The sequence below is a fragment of the Tasmannia lanceolata genome, unplaced genomic scaffold (assembly GCF_043159265.1).
Source record: "Tasmannia lanceolata isolate RefF3 unplaced genomic scaffold, GAP_Taslan_0.1 ptg000013l, whole genome shotgun sequence".
Classification (NCBI taxonomy): Eukaryota; Viridiplantae; Streptophyta; class Magnoliopsida; order Canellales; family Winteraceae; genus Tasmannia; species Tasmannia lanceolata.
In genome coordinates, this window is record NW_027518690.1 from 10,213,046 (window position 1) to 10,233,964 (window position 20,919).

The 20,919-nt window shown below is 38.7% G+C and overlaps 1 protein-coding gene across 2 annotated transcripts in view; it reads right to left on the minus strand.

Moving 5' to 3' along the window:
- Positions 1-1,155: 1,155 nt before the first annotated feature.
- The window catches only part of LOC143889742 (uncharacterized), a 32,126-nt gene continuing 12,362 nt past the window's right edge, over positions 1,156-20,919 (minus strand). The window contains exons 2-3 of one of the 2 annotated variants that reach the window (XM_077394064.1): positions 2,489-2,806; positions 1,156-2,098 (exon numbers count right to left, since the gene is read on the minus strand). In XM_077394064.1, the coding sequence (XP_077250179.1) occupies positions 1,439-2,098; positions 2,489-2,803 (975 nt within the window). In that variant the 5' untranslated portion in view covers positions 2,804-2,806 and the 3' untranslated portion in view covers positions 1,156-1,438. Of the gene's footprint in view, positions 2,099-2,485; positions 2,807-20,919 lie in introns of both variants that reach the window. The other variant, XM_077394063.1, reaches the window with a different exon arrangement.

Sequence of the window (20,919 nt, forward strand, 5' to 3'; positions counted from 1 at the left end):
GCTTCCAAAATGGTTTTCAAAAGAAATTGATAAAAATCTTTGAAAGAGTGCAAAAACCATTTAAAAAGCGATCTCCAATACAATTTAAGAAATGTAAAAATACTTGTCTTCTTGATTGTCTTGGCTTGAATGGTCCCCTGTTGGACTCTTGCATGTGCTTGTGAACCTTTGGCTAGAGTTGAGCATGCGAGTCCACCATTCCCGAACACTTTCACTTTGGTTCCATGAATGAGTCACATCATAGGTTCATCTTTCAAGCTTGGGCTATGGAACTTGTGCAAGAAGTGATGTCCTCATGATTTTTCTGTCTGATACACATCACATGCAAAGTACATTGGTATAGTTAATCAATTTTAGTTTGAGGGTCATCAAAACATAGGTAGGGTTAACCCTTAAGCTAACAAATGGATCTTGCCATTTTGAAACTCCCTGGAGAGGATCCAAGAAAGAACACTCTCTTCTAGTAACCGAGCTATTTATAATTGTGTTTATTCTTTTAAACACTCTCTGAAAGCTAGGGTTATTATGAGAATGCAGCTGTTAGTTTTTATATTGCTATACTGATTTATCTTTTTGCATTGACTTTACCGAATCCGAATAGAATTGAACACTAGAATTGGAAGAATTAGAATAGGATTGGAATTTGGCGTCGATACTGATTCCTGTATTTCAAATGCAGCCTAAGGCTACATTTGGATTGCAAGAATCGGGAATTGAAATTGGCATTCTATTTTGATTCCTATTTTGAATTCCCTAAGGTTATGATGAGAATGCCTCCTCTTGCTTAAGGCAGAAAACAGATTACAGTATTTTTCTACATCAGTGTTATTTCCCACCTGTTGTAGTGGGAAACAGATTCAATCACTTGATTTTGGCAATCCAAACATACCCTAAGGTTTTCAAATTCTTCTGGAAATACAACTCAACTCAACTTAAGACTTTGTCCCAAACTAGTTGGGGTCGGCTAATGAATCCTTCAGAAAATTTTCATGAAAAAGTTCAAAGAATCTCAAATTCTTCTGTAAATGAAATGGAAAATATCTATTTTGAAAATGGGTTTTTCCCCACGCCTCATTTTTTTAGTGGTTGCCCGACATGGGTCTTATCCAGCACTGATTATCCTAGCAGCCATTTGCTTAGAATAGTACCAGCAACTTGTGTGACCCCAGAAATTGCCGTAGGCATAACAAGATACTGGATTGTATCATTCGACACTTACATTTTCTTGTAATTGGCCATCCTGCATGGATAGATTCAAGCTGTTTTGCACACAAAATACTACTGCTATATCATCACAACACAAACCTACTTTAAACTTTTGGCATCTACCAGCCCTACTATGTCCTTGATTTTTTTTTCCTTTTTTTTGAAAGATAGACCTACTATGTCCTTGAATTTGTAACCTATGGGTATCCATAGTAGCTTATGATTGATTGACCTACTCGAAGCGTGGTTTCTTCCGGCTTCCCAACTCTCTTTCAGCACGAGCACTTTCTTCTATGGCCTCAGCACGAGCACTTTCCTGTCCGGCCTCAGCATGAGCACGAGCATGAGTAAGATCTACTTTCTCTGCAACCTCCATATCTACTTGAATGCCAACATTTACCTTTCCTTTTTTAACACCACCAGCACTTTTTCCTAGGAAGCTCCTTTCTATATGACTAGGCCATTCCATGAGACCCGAGCACCTTTCCTTTTCAGGCAATGCAATTCCATGCAATTCAGAACTCTCCGTCAACTCAAGAGCCTCCGTTTGACATTGACTAGCACGAGCACTTTCCTTTCCAGCATTAAACTCTGCTTTAAGACCACTAGAAATTTCCCATCCGCTCCTCCCCATTATATGAACATATAAGGGACGCAGATCAGCAAAACTTTTGAGAAGATCAGTAATCTTTTTGCGCAAAGCATCCTCACGTTTGACGAAACTCAACCACCTTTTCCTTTCAGGCAATGCAATTCCATACAATTCACACCTCTCCCCTGTCAACTCAAGAGCCTCCGTTTGAAACTGATAAACAACATCTCCCATTTTCGACAGCACGCATCGGACCTTTTTCATCAACTCAGTCTTTCGCTCAGACAAAACACCCATTCTCTGGATTTCAGAAAAAGAAAAAGAAATATTAGATTTGCTTCGTAACGTGCTTTACAGTGAAGGAGATAATAAATCAAATAGCTAAGAAATATCAAAGCAACCTAATCATTTAACTATCCAAAGATAATAGGAAACATGAAAGAGAAAAAATAGCTCCTAGATCTTTTTTTGGTTGACCCAGAAGATCTTTTTTTGGTTTTTACTGGTCGCTCAAAAATCACTGAAATCTGTTGTCATCGAATTCTACCACCTAATAATCTTTACTTCTAGTCATCGAATTTGAACCATATTCTATATAGTTTTCGACCGTCCAATGTTCAGCGAGGAAAAAAGTACATGTTGTCTGATGTTACAATTGAATAACTCTGTTTGAACACCAAAACTTACCACCTTTCCAGCATTCAACTCTGCTTTAACACCACCATCACTTTCTCCTGGGCTCATCCTTACTGTATGAACATATACCCGACGCAGAACAGTTACCCTTTTGAGAAGATCAGTCACCCTATTGCGCAAAGCATCCTCGTGTTCGATGAGACTCGACCACCTTTTCTCTTCAGGCAATGCAATTCCATACAATTCACACCTCTCCTCTGTCAACTCAAGAGCCTCCATTTGACACTGATAAATATCATCTTCGACTTTCGACAGCAACCGTCGGACTTTTTTCACCAACTCAGCCTTCTGCTCAGACGAAGCATCCATTCTCTGGAATTCAGAAAAAGAAAACGAAATATTAGATTCGCTTCGTAACGTGCTTTACAGTGAAGGAGATAATAAATCAAATAGCTAAGAAATATCAAAGCAACCTAATCATTTAACTATCCAAAGACAATAGGAAACATGAAACAGAAAAAATAAATAAATAAAGGACCCAAAATCGTTTGGGTTAATTTTCAACAGACAGATTTCTTCCAGTTTATATCAAACCGGTTTTAAACGTGAGAAAGAGTTGATAGTGGTCGTTCAATTTCCTTATTTCCATAGCAAACAACTAGCCGTGTTTTGCACTGGATTGTCTCGTCATCTATCATATGATCCCAACCCTTCAATTGGAGGAAATTTGTTATTGAATTGTCAATGAGGCAGCAGCCTCAACCCAATAAAGCCGAGTGAGTCCTATCTTTGACCTATCTAAACCGTCCATCTGATATTCTTTACTTGGAACCACCTATGGCTCAAAAAACAAAGAAATCAACAATTCTACCATCTAATAATCTTTACTTCTAGTCATTGAATTTGAACCATATTTTATATAGTTTTTGACTGTCAATGCTCAGCAAGGGAAAAAGTACATGTTGTTTGATGTTACAATTGCATAACTAATTGATTTCTTTTCTTCTTCTTTTTTGTGGGGGGGGGGGGGGGGGGGGGGGGGCGCATGGCATTGGAAATATGCAAAAATTTAAATCAATCTGAAAAGTAATGTAACCGGCCATTGAAACACTTAAATTTTGGTACTCTTGCAAACACGTGGCCGGGTTTCGGGTCGGGTCTGGTTATCTTGTGTTCAACCCGAACCCAATCCGAAATAAAATCGGGTTGGTTTTTTCGAACCCAAACCCGAACCCAACCCGAGTTACCATATGGCCAACCCAACGCGAGCAGAAATCGGGTTGAACCCGACCCAAGTTGCACCCCTAAAGGCCCATGAAATGAGCAGTTACGATCAGTCAAAGATGGGACTCCATGTATCATAGTTGGAGTGTGTGTGCTACTTGGATGTGATCAGATCCGTTGATAAATAGACGACTACAGATCTGGCCAGACGGAATTGAAGTATTGAACAATGATGATTATTTGATAAGTGTGCCCACAAGGGTCTCTCCCAAGTCCTAGTAAAAAAACTCCCAGCTAACTCAAGAATTCATCCTCGGGTCCAAAAGGATGGGACACTGATAAGAAATGGCTTGTCGAAGGCAACCTGCTCCTGACCAAACCCAACCAAGCATGGCAAATTAGGAAGCAATCTAATCTACTCTTCTTTATGTGCCCCAAACAAAGCAAAGTCAACAAGAGCATTTCTATCAACTAACTTTGAGAACGCCGGCATGCCAGGCAGAATTCTGACACTAGAAACATTGCTCAATAAAACATTTGGCATTGAAGTCTCATCTCACACGCACAAGGAAGCCGTCACCTTCCTCTAACCACCTCTAACCCCACCCAAAAACTACTGTGTGCCCATTTTTAACCTCCAAAAATGGAAGGGTTAGGATGATCCTATGAAGCTGGTTTTTTGGGCGCACCCTATCTATATGAGGGCCTCTCAAAGGAATGCTTTGGATCATCCAAACAATGTGGGGACCCCTGTGTTTGTGAGCTCTAGCTATATATATATATATATATATATATATATATATATATAGCTAAATTTTCACCCCCACAAATGGACATCCTATGATGATCCAATTGAGCTAAATTTTGGTACACACCCCATCCATGATGGGGCCTTTCAAATGAATGCTTAGGACCACCCCAACAATGCGGCCCCACCCTTGTTTTACGCTTAGCTGCTAACGTTAGCAGGAACCCTTTTCTCATATATATATATATATATATATATATATATATATATATATAGAGAGAGAGAGAGAGGTGTTCCTGAGCATTCATTTGGGCCCACATTTTTGGGGTGATCCAAAGCATTCATTTGGAAGACCCTTCCATGGATAGGGTGTGTACCAAAAATCAGCCCTATAGGATCATCCTAACCCTGCCATTTGTTGAGGGAAAAATGGGCAGAAACATGGACACAGTGTCTGTCCATTTTCCCCTCCACCTTTGATGGGGTTAGGATGATCCTATCGATCTGATTTTTGGTACACACCCTATCCATGGAAGGGCCTTCCAAATGAATTGGATGCCTCCAAAAATGTGGGGCCACACGTTTTTGAGCTAGAGCTCAGATAAGCTTATCTGAGCTCTAGCTCAGGAACACTTTCCTCATATATATATATATATATATATATATATATATATATATATGTATATATATATATAGAGAGAGAGAGAAGGGTTCCTGTGCTTGAGCGCGGATAGCTTATCTGTGCTCGAGTGCTGAAAACAGGGGTGAGGCCACATTTTTTTTGTGTGTGTGGGGGGGGGGGGGGGGGGACCCTAAGCATTCATTTGGAAGGCGGCCCCATCATGGATAGGGTCTGTACCAAAAATCAGCTTCATTGGACCAGCATAGGGTGTCCATTTGTGGGCTTCAAAATGGACAGATACTGTTTGTCCACTAATGTGCCCAGTTTTCACCCCACAAATAGACACCCTATGGTGATCCAATGGAGCTGATTTTTGGTGGACACCCTATCCATAAAAGGGCCCATCAAATGAATGCTTTGGATCCCCCCCCCCCCCCCCCCCACCCCAAATATGGCCCACCCCAGTTTCTGTGCTCAAGCGCAAATAAGCTTATTTGCGCTCGAGCGCATAAACCCTTTTCTCATATATATATATATATATATATATATATATGAGAAAACGGTTCCTACACATATGTGTAGATAAGTTATCTACACACTAGCTTAAAATACAGTGGGGGCCACATTATTTGGGTGATCCAAACCATTCATTTTTAAGGCCCTCACATAGATAGGGTGTCCACAAAAAATCAGATCCATAGGATCATCCTAACCATTCGAACTGTGGAGGCAAAAAATGGACTAATTTGTAAAGGTTTAAAGACACCCATTTTACCTCCACAAATCGTAGGGTTGGGATGATCTTATGGATCTGATTTTTTGTAGACACCCTATCTATGTGAGGGCCTTTAAAATGGATGGCTTGGATCACCCAAACAATGTGGGCCCCCACTGTATTTTAAGCTAGTGTGTAGAGAACTCTCTACACATATGTGTAGGAACCGTTTTCTCTCTATATATATATATATATATATATATATATATAGCAGAAGAGAAAAGGAGAGAATTATTTGAATTTTTCCCAAAATTCTATGTGAATTACACATCACTTTTTTTAACAAAGGCACCCATTCAACCCACATATTTTCAATCCTACCCCCTCCCTTTATGTTTTTTAACAAAGGCACCCATTAAAGCCACATAATTTCAATTCTACCCCCCTCCTTTATGCTTTTTTAATTATGGAAACCTCTATAGATTGGAGGGCTAGGATCAGCCTATGGAAATGATCTTACGGGCACAACCTATTGATGTTGTGTTCCATCACATGGACGGTTTGGATCAACCGGTGATGTGGTCCGTACAATTCTTTGTCGGCCCGTGCATCGCACGGGGTTTTTTACTAGTATCTATATATATATATATATATATATATATATATATATATATATATATATAGAGAGAGAGAGAGAGAGAGAGAGAGAGAGAACGGTTTCTACACAATAGTGTAGATAAGTTATCTACACACTAGCTTAAAATACAATGGAGGGCATATTGTTTGGGTGATCCAAACCATTCATTTGATTGGCCTCACATAGATAGGGTGTCCACAAAAAATCAGCTCCATGGGATCATCCCAACCCTTCGAACAGTGGAAGCAAAAAATGGATAGATTTGTGAAGGGTTGGGATGATCCTATGGAGCTGTTTTTTGTGGACACCCTATCTATTCGAGGATCAATCAAATGAATGGTTTGGATCACCCAATCAATATGCCCTCCACTGTATTTTAGGCTAGTGTGTAGATAACTTATCTACACTAGTGTGTAGAAACCAATATATATATATATATATATATATATATATATATATATATATATATATATATATATATATATATATAATGGTTCCTGCACACATTTGCAAAAACAGGGTAGGGCCACCATTCATTTGCAAAAACATGTGAACGGATCTGCAAATCAAGAGCAATGGAGTCACAATGGCAGGAAAAACAACGGTCCAGCGAGCAAAAAAAAAAAGGACACACCAAAGGTGCGCACAACGATCATCGGCAAAGCAGCACAAAGCTAAGAGAAGATAACCGCCGATCAGGAAACATTCGGAGACAAGGTAGATGAGGAAACCGTCGCCTGGAGAGAAGAAGAAAGGCAAAAGAGGATAATCAACCAATGATGGGGAAACCTAGCGATCCTGATCCGCTAAAGATCGGACAAATCTCAGTCTCGCGGTCGTCATAGCCTATCGTTGGGCTCAGCGAGGACAATCCCTGTAAAGGGGCCACGCTACGTCATCGCCCGTCCTAAAACCCGATAAAACGTCGGAAAACAGATGAAAACCGAAAAATCACGATCAAAACTGAAAATGGAATGAAGAGAGGGCTCCGAGTGACCTGGCAATCACCATCCTTGCCCATTTTTAGTTTTTGTATTTTTTAGTTTTTTGTTTTGAAAGGTTTGAGAAAGCTTTATTAAAAAGGTTTGAATGATTTTTGAAAAGATGTAAAAATGTTTATTGAAATGGTTTGAAAGAATTTACCAAAAAGGTTTGAATGGACTTGGGATGCCGGTCTCAAGCTGCCTACGTACCCTGTGGAAAGGGATCAAGCCGACGTAGTTCGAAACAGCTTTTCGAAAAACGCTTTTTGTGTTTTTTAAGTTTTTTGTTGTTTTGTGATTTTTATTGTTTTGTATTTTTTATGTGTTTTTGTTTATCCGTTTTGATTGAAAGGGGTTTTGGCTCAAGAGGTTGCCGTCCGTCATAGCCTAAACTCGACAAAGTGTTCCCATGATTGAAGGGACCCCGAAATGAGAAGAGAATCATGAGGAACATAAGCAGAATGGCTCTGAACAAAGAAGAAACCCGAGGAAATGTCCCTATAATCGATGGAATTCCGAAGTTCGAATAGGATTCCTAGGAACGTGAGGAGAATGAACCCGAAGAAGACACCCCGAGCCTTGTAAGAAATGATGACCACGAAGAAGAGGAGACCCCTAAGCCCTATGAGAAGTGACGAGATAAGAAAAGAGACATGAAGGGCAGAGGGGTGGCTCAAGAAACATTCTGTCATCGTCTGGCTTGAAGAGAATATCCTGAAAAATCGATGGAAAAGTCGAACACTGATGACTATCCTGAACTCCAATGAAGATCCCGACAGCAAAAGGAAGTTCTAGGACTCCAAAACGAAATTTGGATATCGACAAGGAACCCAAGGGGAGAGACGGAGAAAAGAAACGAGGGGGCTCCGAGTAGCCTCACTATGATTGTGCTTCAAGGGTAACCTCAAGAATATCTCTGGCAAAAGAGCAATTATTCTTGTCATTTACTGACAATTCAAATATGCATCTATGTTATGCAACAACCAAGATTCCTAAGTCAGTCAAATTGTCTGATGTATCAAGGTGTAACCAATCGAGTGATTTCTAACCCATGTTTGCAATAACAGATTGACAGGAATAAGCAAATGAGCGAATACAGGTCAATATGTGAAGTCACGATTGAAATATAAAGATTTATAAAATGGAATACTGATATCCGCCCATGCAAAGAATGAAGGGTATCGAAGTTGACAGAGACAAAGAAAATGCAAGACAATACAGTGTAAATAAGCATTTGAGGTACACTTGAAAGTGAACGCATTTTGATTTGTCAACAGTCCATAATGGACTGGTAACAGACAACATCTTTACTTGTATATGAGTTATGTTGAAGAAACTTTGAACAGCATCTGGACTGTACATCATCATAATTTGAGCAACGAAGGCCTTCCCGTATTTCAATGATCACACTCCCTCATTTCCAAACCAAGGATAAAAACTTCGATGCCTTGCACGGATTATGATATCCAATTGTGACCCAATAGAATACTAGACACAACAGAGAGAGTATATTTACAGTCCTTTCTTGAAATCTACCTAAATTTAACAAAACAGGGAGTGAAATGTATACGATGGCATATAGAAAATGACTATGAAGTCTTAACAATTAAGACTAACTTAAGGAATTCATCAGAAGGGAGTAAATGAAAGATGACAATCAAGAGAAAAATGGGTCTCATACAAACACCTCCAAAAATCCAAGCAACAATCACACAAAATTCTTGGAACAGAAGTTCAAGAAGCTGTAAAGAAACAAATTTCTAAATATAGCAAACATCAATGACATGATTAACCACACAAGCTTAAACAGGAAATGAACTTATGAGGAGAAGATAGAACTGAAATTACCTCCTGGGCATGTCTTCTCCTCTTCGCCCAAAAATGTCCAAGAAAATTCTTTCTTCTACCCAAGAAAACTCTTCTCCTTTTCTTCAATTTCCACAAAGAGAGATCTCATATCTCTCTCCTTTCCCTCTTCTTCTTCTTCTTCTATCAGCTAAACCCTCAAATAGAGACCCCAAACCCATCTTTGAAACCCTTTTAGTTACTGCCCTTGAAAATGGCGTGGAATAGTAGCACATCCAAAACGATTTCTCTAGTCTTCTTTCCAACCTTATCCTAGAGAAATGTGGTTGGGTCGGAGATGGAGCTGATAGGTGGGGATTAATGATTTGGTTAGGATCAAATAAGGTTCGGTGGTGACGATGGGCTGATGAGGTAATGGATAGCCAAAATGAAAGGGGGGTCAATGGGTTCTTGGGTCTTTGTGGACGTGGGTTTGAAGAATTACAGAGAGAAATGAAGATGAAGAGGGTGGGCGGATCTGGAAGTGTTGGTCGAGGAGATGATGAAGATGTTGGTGACAGGCGTGTGGAGGTGGAGAAATAGGCGGCAATGGAGAATCAAACAGAGGATGTAATTCTCAGTGCATGACAACAACCATATCATTGGCTAGTGTGTTGAAACATACATGAAAATACCATATGACTCAATTCATGCATTCTAATCAAAGTAAAGACAGATGGTCGAGTCACATAAGTGTTTAGGCATACATGTAGAATTATCCATTTAAGGGAAATGTATTGGCTTGACTGCACCAACAAACATTCTACAAGCGTATCCATTATCTCTTATAATGCCTGATCTTCATTATATCCACAATACAACAAAGATATCTTAAGACATCAGGACCTTGTATCTTGGACGGATATTTTTAAGAATGGTACTTTACCAAATTCAACCTGATAACCAATCATTATCAACACAAAGAGCATTCCCTCTAACTTTCGATTCCAACCAGGACATAGAAGACATTTCCTGCAACTTTCCTTAGAAAATTGACTCTTAAGCTGAAAAGATACTATATAAACCCAAAACAAAACAGACGAATTTTGAAATAAACTTTGTGATAACCGTAAACCTTATATCTCTATTGCCATACCCCCGCTAAGACCATCATGATCCAATTAAAAATGCCCACAAGAAATCCAAATAATGAGAAAAAGTACTTAATCTTCAGAATCAAATGAAATGGTCAGGCTCTCCTTGATAACAATTCCTTTGAAAGAGAATGCACACAAATCTATGAAAGTATTTACACCCACTTTAGAATACTGATTTTAAACAACCAAATGGAGAATCAGGGAGTCATTAAAGCTGACCCTGGTTTATGAATAGAGAGCATTATCAAATTCCTTTGAAATCCCCGGGTGTGAAAGAACTACTGGAAACATTTTCATGAAGTAAAACTTCACAAACTAACTCATATCTTCAATATACGACCACTCTATTGTATGTAATGAAATCAATTGGCATGACTCTATCCCAAAATTTAAAGTCAGTAGCAATTTAGTAAAGGTTGTGATCAAACAACTACATTGTATAACCATGGAACGTCATGTCAAGCTTAACATCCAAAACCAACGTATAGGAGAATTGTAGTATCTACAGAAGAATTGTAGTATCTACACATGACCAGCTGCTCATCAAATGAACATGCTTACATATCACACAAACCAATACTACCCTCTTCAAATAAAATCATAACCATAGGCTATCAATTAGTGACTGAAGGAAATTCCCTGTGAGTCATGACAAATTTGCAGAAAATTCCAAATAAAGCTACAATTGCTTACGAATCAAGGGAGAAATATAGCCAATTCCAAGCATATTATAACTTCATGAGCGAGTTCCAAATAGGAAAATTACTACCGATCTTGAAGTGATAGCTACAAGCTCCACAAAGAAAACACAGTAATACACTATTAAATGAATTTTCAAAAGAAATTTCCATAAAACTTGAAGAATTACTATTGATTCTCAGCAAAATAATAACCTCATACAAGCAAATGCACATCCAAGGAAGATTGTTGTAGATCTCAACTAAAATCGTGATCACACACCATTAAATGGATCATCAACAGAAAGATTATCATAATCCATCGGAAAAAACCACTGTGGATTCAAGGAAAATCACCTTTATGCAACTTCAAATGAACATCACATAGACAAATTTTCATAACCCATGAAGGATCACTAGAAGTTCTGACTATCATCACATTCGTACACCTTTAGATGAACATCCTAGAGGGATTATCACAAATCACAGAGGAATTGCCAAAGCGCTTAAACATAACAGCCACCGTACACTAGTTAAATGATCATCAGGGATAAATCCTCACAAATTATGAAAGAGTAACAACATTGATAGTGTAAGAAGAAGAACACGAATAATTACCTCTTCTCTTGATGCTTTTCTACTCAGCTGTGAGAGGGAGTATGCCGATCTTGATCGAAATTGACCAAAACTTGGATGAAGATGAATAAGTCTGTATTGGAGAAGATTAGATCTAGCGATTAGGGCTAAGACAAGGGTAAACCAAAGGTCTAGGGTTAAGAAAATGGGGAACTTGAGGTTTGGAGTTAAGGTGGAGGTAAAAGGGGAAGAAGAAGAATGGTGATGGCTGAGAAAGGAAGTAATGAAAGTGGAATTGAGGTAGAAGATGGGGTTTCTTAGATCTAACGGAGATGGCTGCAAGGAGTAAGGGGTTGGAGGTAGTGATTTGTTGATGATGGTGATGGGTATGGCGGTAATGGTGGTCGAGATGATGAATTTGGGTTCAAGAAAGGGGAAGGTGGTGTTGGCTGAAAATGGTAGTGATAGGTTATGGTGATGAGAAATTGAGACGATGGAGATGAGAAATGAAAGGGTAAATGAGGTCTGTTGGTGGTGGTGCCGGATTCCGGTGGTAGGATTCCAGCGAAATGGCCGATATCAATGGTGGAAGAGATGGAGCAAGGGGTAGCTAGTGGTAATGGAGTTGGGGTTTAGGTTTAAAGGAAGAGGTTCAAGGAGATGGTGGCCGATGTAATAGATGAGGGTTTTGGAAGACTTGAAATGGGAAATGATTGCAGGGAAGATGGCTGGTGAGGGAGAGGCTGGAGATCGGATGGCCGAAGGAGAAAACCCAAATCTCATCACCTTCTCTCTCTTTCTATGGCAGCTTCTAAAAATAGGATAGAAAACCCTAACTCCCCTGCCTCTCACGAGCTTTTTTGCTTCTTTTGTAAGCAAATGCTCATATTTTCCTACCCCTTTTTGCACCTCCAGGCAGCCCCTTTTGGTGAATACCATAACAACATTTCTTCATTTCTGGGTGGCTAGGGCAAGAAGAGGGAGAAATAAACATTCACTAATTTTTTGATTCCCTTTTTTCCATCTTAAACAACCCACTCTGAGATATTTCACTCCCCTTCTCCAAAAGAATAATGACATTTACACAACCTATCTTGATATTTGCACTTACTTGATTTGTCGTACTTGGCAATTCTTCTCCGATTTTGGTGAAAATTTGCAATCATTCTGCTTGGAACAATGGTCATATTCCGGGAACTTTGTACCTCTCCATGAGCACAACAGGCTGCCAAAATTTCAGATTTTCCTGGCATTTAGGGCCTACTCCTTCGGGAATTTCAAGATTTTATTCGACTTCGGGATCTTATTCGATTTCAAAAATTTATTTGATTTTGGGGAAAATGGTCCAGTCAAAATGGGGTGTCTATAAGAATACAATGGGAAGAAGGAGATGACTACAAGAAAACCGTAAGGCAACAACAAGCCAACAACAAGAGAACAACTAGACAAGGATACATCACACTCCATCCATGGAACTACATGAGGGTTTCAACAAAAAGAACGACTTCAAGGCACTACACCTCTCTCGGACATTTCACCAAACACTTGGTGTGCACCTTGAAGAACAACACAAAAGACAGAAGACCACGATTCTAGAGGAGAAAAGACAGATTAGGATGGAATGGATGGAATGGATGGAGGAAGAGACTCAAAACATGAAAGAAAGAAAGGGTCTAAAACATAAAGAGAGGTGAAAGAAACTAGAACCCAAAAAGCGTATGGACTTAGAGAAGAATGAGAGTTTGGGATGGAGAACTAAAAAGAAAAAAGAAATTTATGGATTTAGGACCATAAAAGAACAAGATACAATGTTATGGATGAAGGAAAAAAGAAGAAGGAAAAGAATACACAAGTAGGGATCTTTTGGGTTGTCTTTCTTTCTTTGGGATGGATAGATTCACAAATTGTATTTACAAAAAAGGGTTTTTTGTTTAGGGATTCACAAGATGGAGGTTAGGGCTTGAAGGTTAGGGTTTAGAGATGAAGGTTTAAGGTTTAGGGATTTCGGTTTTGGAGGGTTTCGGGAAGATGGAAAAGGGAAAGGGATAGGGAAAAGAGAGAGGACATAGATGAGAGCTAGGGCTTTGGGGTGAGGGTAGCGCACGAGAGAGGGGGAGGGATACGACGTGTGTGTGTGTGTGTGAGAGAGAGAGAGAGAGAGAGAGAGATGAGAGATGGATAAGAGAGGGACTCTTCTTCACTTTTCTTTCCCTTAGGATCATTAGCTCTGATACCATGTTAGAAATGAGATTAGGGTTAGACAGGAAGAAGACGAGGAATGGAGAGATGGAGAGTCTCCACTAGGGAGCTCCCATGTAAAATGATGTATATATAAGGCCCAACTAGGGCAACCAAGTACAATGACAATCATACCCCTCACATACACAGTAATGACTAAAATACCCCTAACTACACTTCAACAGTTACTAATGTTGGAATTACCATGTTTTAATAAATGCACAAACTAAGTTTGTCTTTTCTTCTCAAACAGCCATCAAATGCTATTACATTCCCAAAAAACGTTATTAAAGCTCTCAGAAACCTATTAAAAAGGAAAGACAGCTATAATGACATTTTCTATCCGGTCTCTTGCCAACAACTTCAAACCTTGATGTACTTTTCTCACCTCCGCCGACATTGCATCAGAGATCCCAATAGGGCAATCAAAGGCCCACAATACCGCTCCGTCACTATTCCTTAGGACCCCACCAATGCCGGCTGGGCCCAGATTTCCAAAGCTAGAGCCATCAAAATTAAATTTGGTTGTATCCAACGCCGAGGGAACCCACTCTTGGACCATTTTTTGCTTCAAAACTGCCGAAGCACAAAGATCAAAAGCAAAAACAAATCTAAAAGAAGCCTCCATGGTGTTTTGATCACTTTTTTGATGAAATGATTGATTGGATGGCTTGATTTCCTTGGTCCTTTTTCCATATCCGTTGCTATGCTAACCAAGTGGCCAACCATCAAGCAAGAGAGGGAGTCTCTAAAGATGATCTCGCTCTTTGTTTACTTTCTTCCCCCTTAGGGTGTGTTCAGTAACCATCTTGATGATGCATTTTGCTATTTTTTAGGGATGGAGAATGAAAACAGTTGAGAATCCCAAAAATCTTGTGTTCGGCATCCCGACCCGCAAAGGTCCGTTTCTAAGTTTTCACAGTTTTAGACGGCTAAAAATAGGATTTTGAGAAGCGACTCCAAGTCGTTTCTCCCGATTCTCATTTACCCGTTTCTGCCCGAAATTTTTGGCGAGAATGAGAAGGGTCGCCGAACACACCCTTAATCTCTCTTTTCTGTATCTTTCTTCTCTATTCGATGCAATTTGCTTTGTATTTTGACCACCTCAGTCTTTTCCACCAATAAATTGGCTATCATTTTCAAAAGAAAAAAAAGAAAGGCATGCCGAGTTTGTGCAATTATTAAAACATGGTAGTGCCAATATCAATGGCCTTTGTTTATGTTGCTTACTTTTTGCCCATTTAAGTTGACCTTTCCAAATTCATTAAAACCACATTTGGATAAACCATGGATTTGGAGTTGGGGTTGAATTTCTAAAATGAGAATGTGGTTTGTGAGCAGCTGCTCAGATAGCTTATCTGAGCAGCTGCATCAAAAACTCATGTGGCCCACATTTTTGGGGTGATCCAAAGCATTCATTTGAAAGGCCTTCCATGGATAGGGTGTGTACCAAAAATCAGCCCTATAGGATCATTCTAACCCAATCAAAGGTGGAGGGGAAAATGGACAGACACTGTTTCTGCCCATTTTTTCCCTCCACAAATCGCAGGGTCAGAATGATTCTATAGGGCTGATTTTTGGTACACACCCTATCAATGGAAGGGCCTTCCAAATGAATGCTTTGGATCCCCCGAAAAATGTGGGGCCACATGTGTTTGTGAGCTCCTGCTCAGATAAGCTTATCTGAGCAGCTGCTCACAAACCATTTCCTCTTCTAAAATATGTGGATTTGAAATCTATAATTTTAAATTTTACATATTTATAAATAATGTCGTGTGGATGACCGTGCGTGTAAAGATTTTGATTTCAAATCTAAATTTAAAAAATCTGTTGTTTGGATGCCTTTTGGATTTGGATTTGAAATCTTCTTTTAAAAATAAAATTTGGATTTGAAATCTTATAAATCCAAAATGCCCTTATCCTATGAAAAATCACTAAAATATGCCCAATGCAAATCCAATGGGATATTTTGATCATTTTTATACCATAGGGATATTTTAGTCCCTACCAAGTTGAAGGGAAAGTTTTATAAGACGGTTGTGAGGCCAGCCATGCTGTACGGCTCAGAATGTTAGGCCACACCAAGAAGCAGCATGTGCATAAGATAAGTGTAGCGGAGATGTGAATGCTTAGATGGATGTGCGGCCACACAAGGTTAGATAGAATTAAAAATGAAGACATTCATAAAAAGGTGGGGGTGGCACCAATTGAGGAGAAGATGAGAGAGCACCTGTGGACCCCGATCCGAGAAGATGCCGAGGGAAGAGCCTCCGACGGTCTCTAGATCATCCACGTGAAGGAGAGCTCTACCATGGAACTCTCAAAACGGTTGCCACCCTTATAGCATAGCCCGAGTGGCGATAAAAATCTTGATCCGGAGCCAGGGCTCGAAACTAAGACGTACCTAAAATAACTCAAAGTCGCCGCCACTCATGGATAGGCCAAGAAACAAAAAAAAAAAAAAAAACAAATCCTATGTGCAATGGATAACCAGAAATATATATGAGTCCGTGCCTGATTATGAATGAGGAAAGTCCGAAGAGCACTCGGTCTCTTATGCTATTAATTTATTAACTTTGAAGAGTTTTGGGTGAAAATCATATGAAATGGGAACATATATCCCCGAGAAGACGTCTACCTAAGCATGCATGACCCGGGGATAGAAATAATAAGTATACCCATGTCATCATCACTTGAGGAGAATATGAAACGGTGCAGTAACACTAGAGCGAGGTACTGGTGGGACCAGCCAGTTATGACGGAGCTGAGCGTGCATCAGAGCCATCAGCTAATGTGGGTCCATGCCAAACAACTTATTTATGATTACTGTGCTGATTCTCAGCGCTTTCCGGTCTTGCCTGCAGATTGTGACCCGCAACGAGAGAAAGAGAAGGAAGGAAACAAGAAAAGGAAGAAGAGGAACATGGTTGCTGTGGTTATGTTCTTATCATGGGGATAAAGATGTAGTGGGTTTTGATTGGGGGTTACACTGTAAAAATGGGTAGACAACGACATGATCTCAATGTTTTTTTTTATTTTTCTTCTTTTGGGCTTTTGTTAGACTTGTTGTTTATGTAAAAATTTATAAAATTCAAAAAAAATAATGAAATAAACTAATAAATGAAGGTAAACAAGTAACAACTACTGTTAAACACATAATCAAAACAATAAAGAACTGCAAAGAAAACTACAACTAAGCATGTGAGTAAGGAGATAATCTCAATCTGAAAGAAAACACACAAGAAACAATGATAACCACAATCATAAACTTTAAAACACTAACAACAAACCCTAAGACTATAAACGTTGTCGCCCGAATCTTCGGATGGTCTGAGATGTTCATCTAAAGCCGCTTACGTATCCCCGCCTCACAGGAATCAAGACAATGTAGTTCTTACACGCCTATTCTAAATTATGATGCCTAAGACATCTAGACCACTAAACTAGACTCGACCTAAAAGACCGAACTGATTTTTAAAGCCTCTTTAACGTTTATTTAAATTCAAGTGAATTGTGAATTTTAGGACACCCTATATGCCCTAACTAAATGCAAGTTTAACCCTAAGCTAATGCAGGTGGTTCCTACAATCTATGTGCAACTAGGCTGTGTGTCTTAAGGAAAATAATAGGCAGACTAAAGCATCATAAATCTAGTCATCAGTCGGCGATGTGGATCGCCAACTGACCGAACAGAGGTGTCAAACTCCTAGCTAGGACAAACTCTTAACTATAAAACAAACACAAACAAAATACACAGTATATCAGGACAAACTCCTAACTTTAACACCCTCTATCTAGGGCAAACTCCTAACTCTAGAGGAAGATCTTTTCGAAAACATGTTTTATGAAAAAAAATTGTATTTTTAAAAGGGTTAAATGATTTATTTACAAAATTTGACTGGACTTGGGATATGGATCCCAAGCTGCCTACATACCTCGTGGAAGAGGATCATGCCAACGTAGTTCGAAAACAAACTTTCCTAACTACTGCCAAAATTTTAAGTTTTCAAAGGTTTTTGAATTTTTGAATTTCTGATGTTTTCAAATGTTTCTAAGTTTTAAAATTTCTAATGTTTTTGTGATTATAATATATTTCAATGTTTTTTATGTTTTAAAAATGTTCCAATGTTTTTTTACTTTTAAATGTTTTCACCTTTAAAGGGAACATGCAAACACAACAACAAACTAGGGCAAAGCCCTGAAGTTAAAGGGGAGACCCCAAACAAGCAACTAGTATCAAAAGGAAATGATTCACAACGAATAAACTAATGTCCCAAAACAAGTAAATGATCCAAGATCCCAAGCAAGCAAACTAGTGTCCCAACTAAAACAAACATGGTAAGATCCCAAGTAAGCAAAGCTCTAATAAGATTGTGCTAGTCTCTAATAAAGAGGAGTGATAACAACATTAAAGAACAAACTCCTAAACTAAAGGATAAACTCCTAAACTAGTACCACTAAGAGGGGAGGCAAATAAGTCAAAGACTCGCTAATAACGCTACCAAAATGAGTAAACAAGGGTGCTAGTGAGACTGAGCAAGTTTTCTAGACACAAAGGTGGACTCCAAGTATCCCTATCATTGCCCTTGCAATGATAAATAGGGTTTAAGGTAACTAAAAGAGTAAGTTAGTCTTCTAACTATAGGGGGTACAAGTTGGGGTACAACTTAGAGAGGGTTCTATAAATGAGGCGACGCAAGCCTCCTATAAGTAAACTTTATAACATGACCAAAGTGACCTCCCTAAAGGTAGGCTCTACATGAGGCTTGTCTCCAAAGGAGAATTGCCTATCGAGACAGAGTGTGTCTCCTAGTGAGGGCTCTAGATGACTTTTTCATTGCTCTTGCAATGAAGAAAGGCTACTAACACTCCAAAGATATAAACTTTATAACATGACCAAAGTGACCTCCCTAAAGGTGGGCTCTACATGAGGCTTGTCTCCAAAGAGAATTGCCTATCGAGACAGAGTGTCTCCTAGTGAGGGCTCTCGATGACTTTTTTATTGCTCTTGCAATGAAGAAAGGCTACTAACACTCCAAAGATATATAAAAGACTGGGTAAGTCTAAAAATAAAATAGGGGAGTGCTACTAGGACTAAGCAAGTCCCCTAATGAAGGGCTTGGGTTAACACCTTCATCGCCCTTGTCTTGCAATGACAAGGGAATCTAATGTCTAAAGGGAATATCTGAAAGACTTGAAAAGGCTCCTAAAATGCAGAAAGAGAATGGGACATAGGACTTAAGCAAGTCTCCCCTAATGATTGGCTTGGGTTAACACCTTCATCGCCCTTGCAATGAATAAGTAACAAAACCTTACATGTCCAAAACACTTAATCAAGGGATAATATTATGAAACTTGAAATAAACCAGCAACGCTATGACTTGAAACATTTTGGGCAAAACCCAACCAAATCAATGTACCACTCAACCATATAACCTTGAGGTCACAATGTCGTAACATCTTTACACCAAAGAACTCTATAATAAATGGAATGAAGGGTAATTACAGGCAAATAAATATCACTCATATAGTTAGAAACAAAAGTCAAAGACTATATATATGACTATCCAATTGTTACTAATTAACACACCAATACAATGAATTTGAATTTATCATAATGAAAACAAGATATAAAATCTTCCAATTCAGCACACTAAAAATGAATGTTGATAGTTTTCAGAAATGAAATGAGTAACTACCCAGCCAAAAGGAGACCATCCACTGCTGAAATTAGTACACACCATTTGTGGTATATATATATGAAATAATTTCAGGTTATGCGCTAAGTAATTAATTTCGGGTTTTGAACTAGCTAATTTCAGATTCTGTGCCAAGTAATTTCAGGTTCTGAACTAGCCAATTTCTGATTCTGTCTCAACTAATTTTCAGGTTATAGGCTAGCAGATTTCAGGTTATATACTAGGTGGTTTCAGGTTATACTACATGATTTCAGGTTGTGTACTAGCTGGTTTCAGGTTATGCTACTTGATTTCAGGTTGTGTACTAGCTGGTTTCAGGTTATGCTACCTGATTGCAAGTTGTGTGACAACTAGTTCAGGTTAGGTGCTAGCTAGTTTCAAGTTAGGTAACAGGTTAAGTGTTAGCTGATCTGAATAATATGCTAAACTTGAAGGCTACACCAAACACAATTAAACAACAGTTCAGTCATTCAAAACACAGGGGACAAAGTTTAAGCAATTCAACTCTTATCATCCATCACATTACAGTAATATCTAAACCAATTCAAGCTGAAAACATGTAACCACAAAGCATGGTTGAGCTAATATTATTTTTCCACAATGACACTAGATCAGTTCAGTGCTATTATTCAAACATGGCTGCAAGGCCTTTTGAATGATCAGCCCTGTATGAATAGTCACATTTAAAAATGCCCAGTAAAGTGTGCAACCTGAACCTACTGTCATGAATTGGGTATAAATACAAAATCAGGTCCTCTACATGGCTTTCCTATAAAGAGGTTTTTAGGAAAAGCAATTCCCTAAGAATACAATAAGTCTATGCCACAATCACACACCAGAATCACATAGGTATATTGATTTATATACATATATGTATATAAATGAAACTTTAGACGTGTTCAGTGTCCATGTGTCTTAATTATTTATACAGAAATCCAAATTAAAACTGATTTGTTATCACCTGTGAACAATTGTACAAGGGTAAGCCAAGATAGTTTGTACAGAAATCTATGATTATGGTTACACCCATATTTTCTCAAACATCCTACCATACCTTTCTATACAACAATTAAGTAAAAGAAGATCGCAGTAACCTTCAATTCACTTTTCTATCATCAAAATAATTATCCACAACTACAAAAGTTCCCAACCAAATCCAGAATACCAATACCCCGGAAAACACCATCAATTAATATAATTATTTAAACACAATTACACTGACATTATCTATCTTCAAGAAACAGAGATAAGATAGAATCCTAACAAATATGATTGTTCCATTCAACGAACAAACTGATTACACATAGCTATCAAAACTTGATGATATTTTATACTAGTTCTTAAAGCCGCGCAATGAAACCAACATACACAAACAACAAAACTACTCTTCTGGGTTATAGGTACAAAACATGTATATACATTTT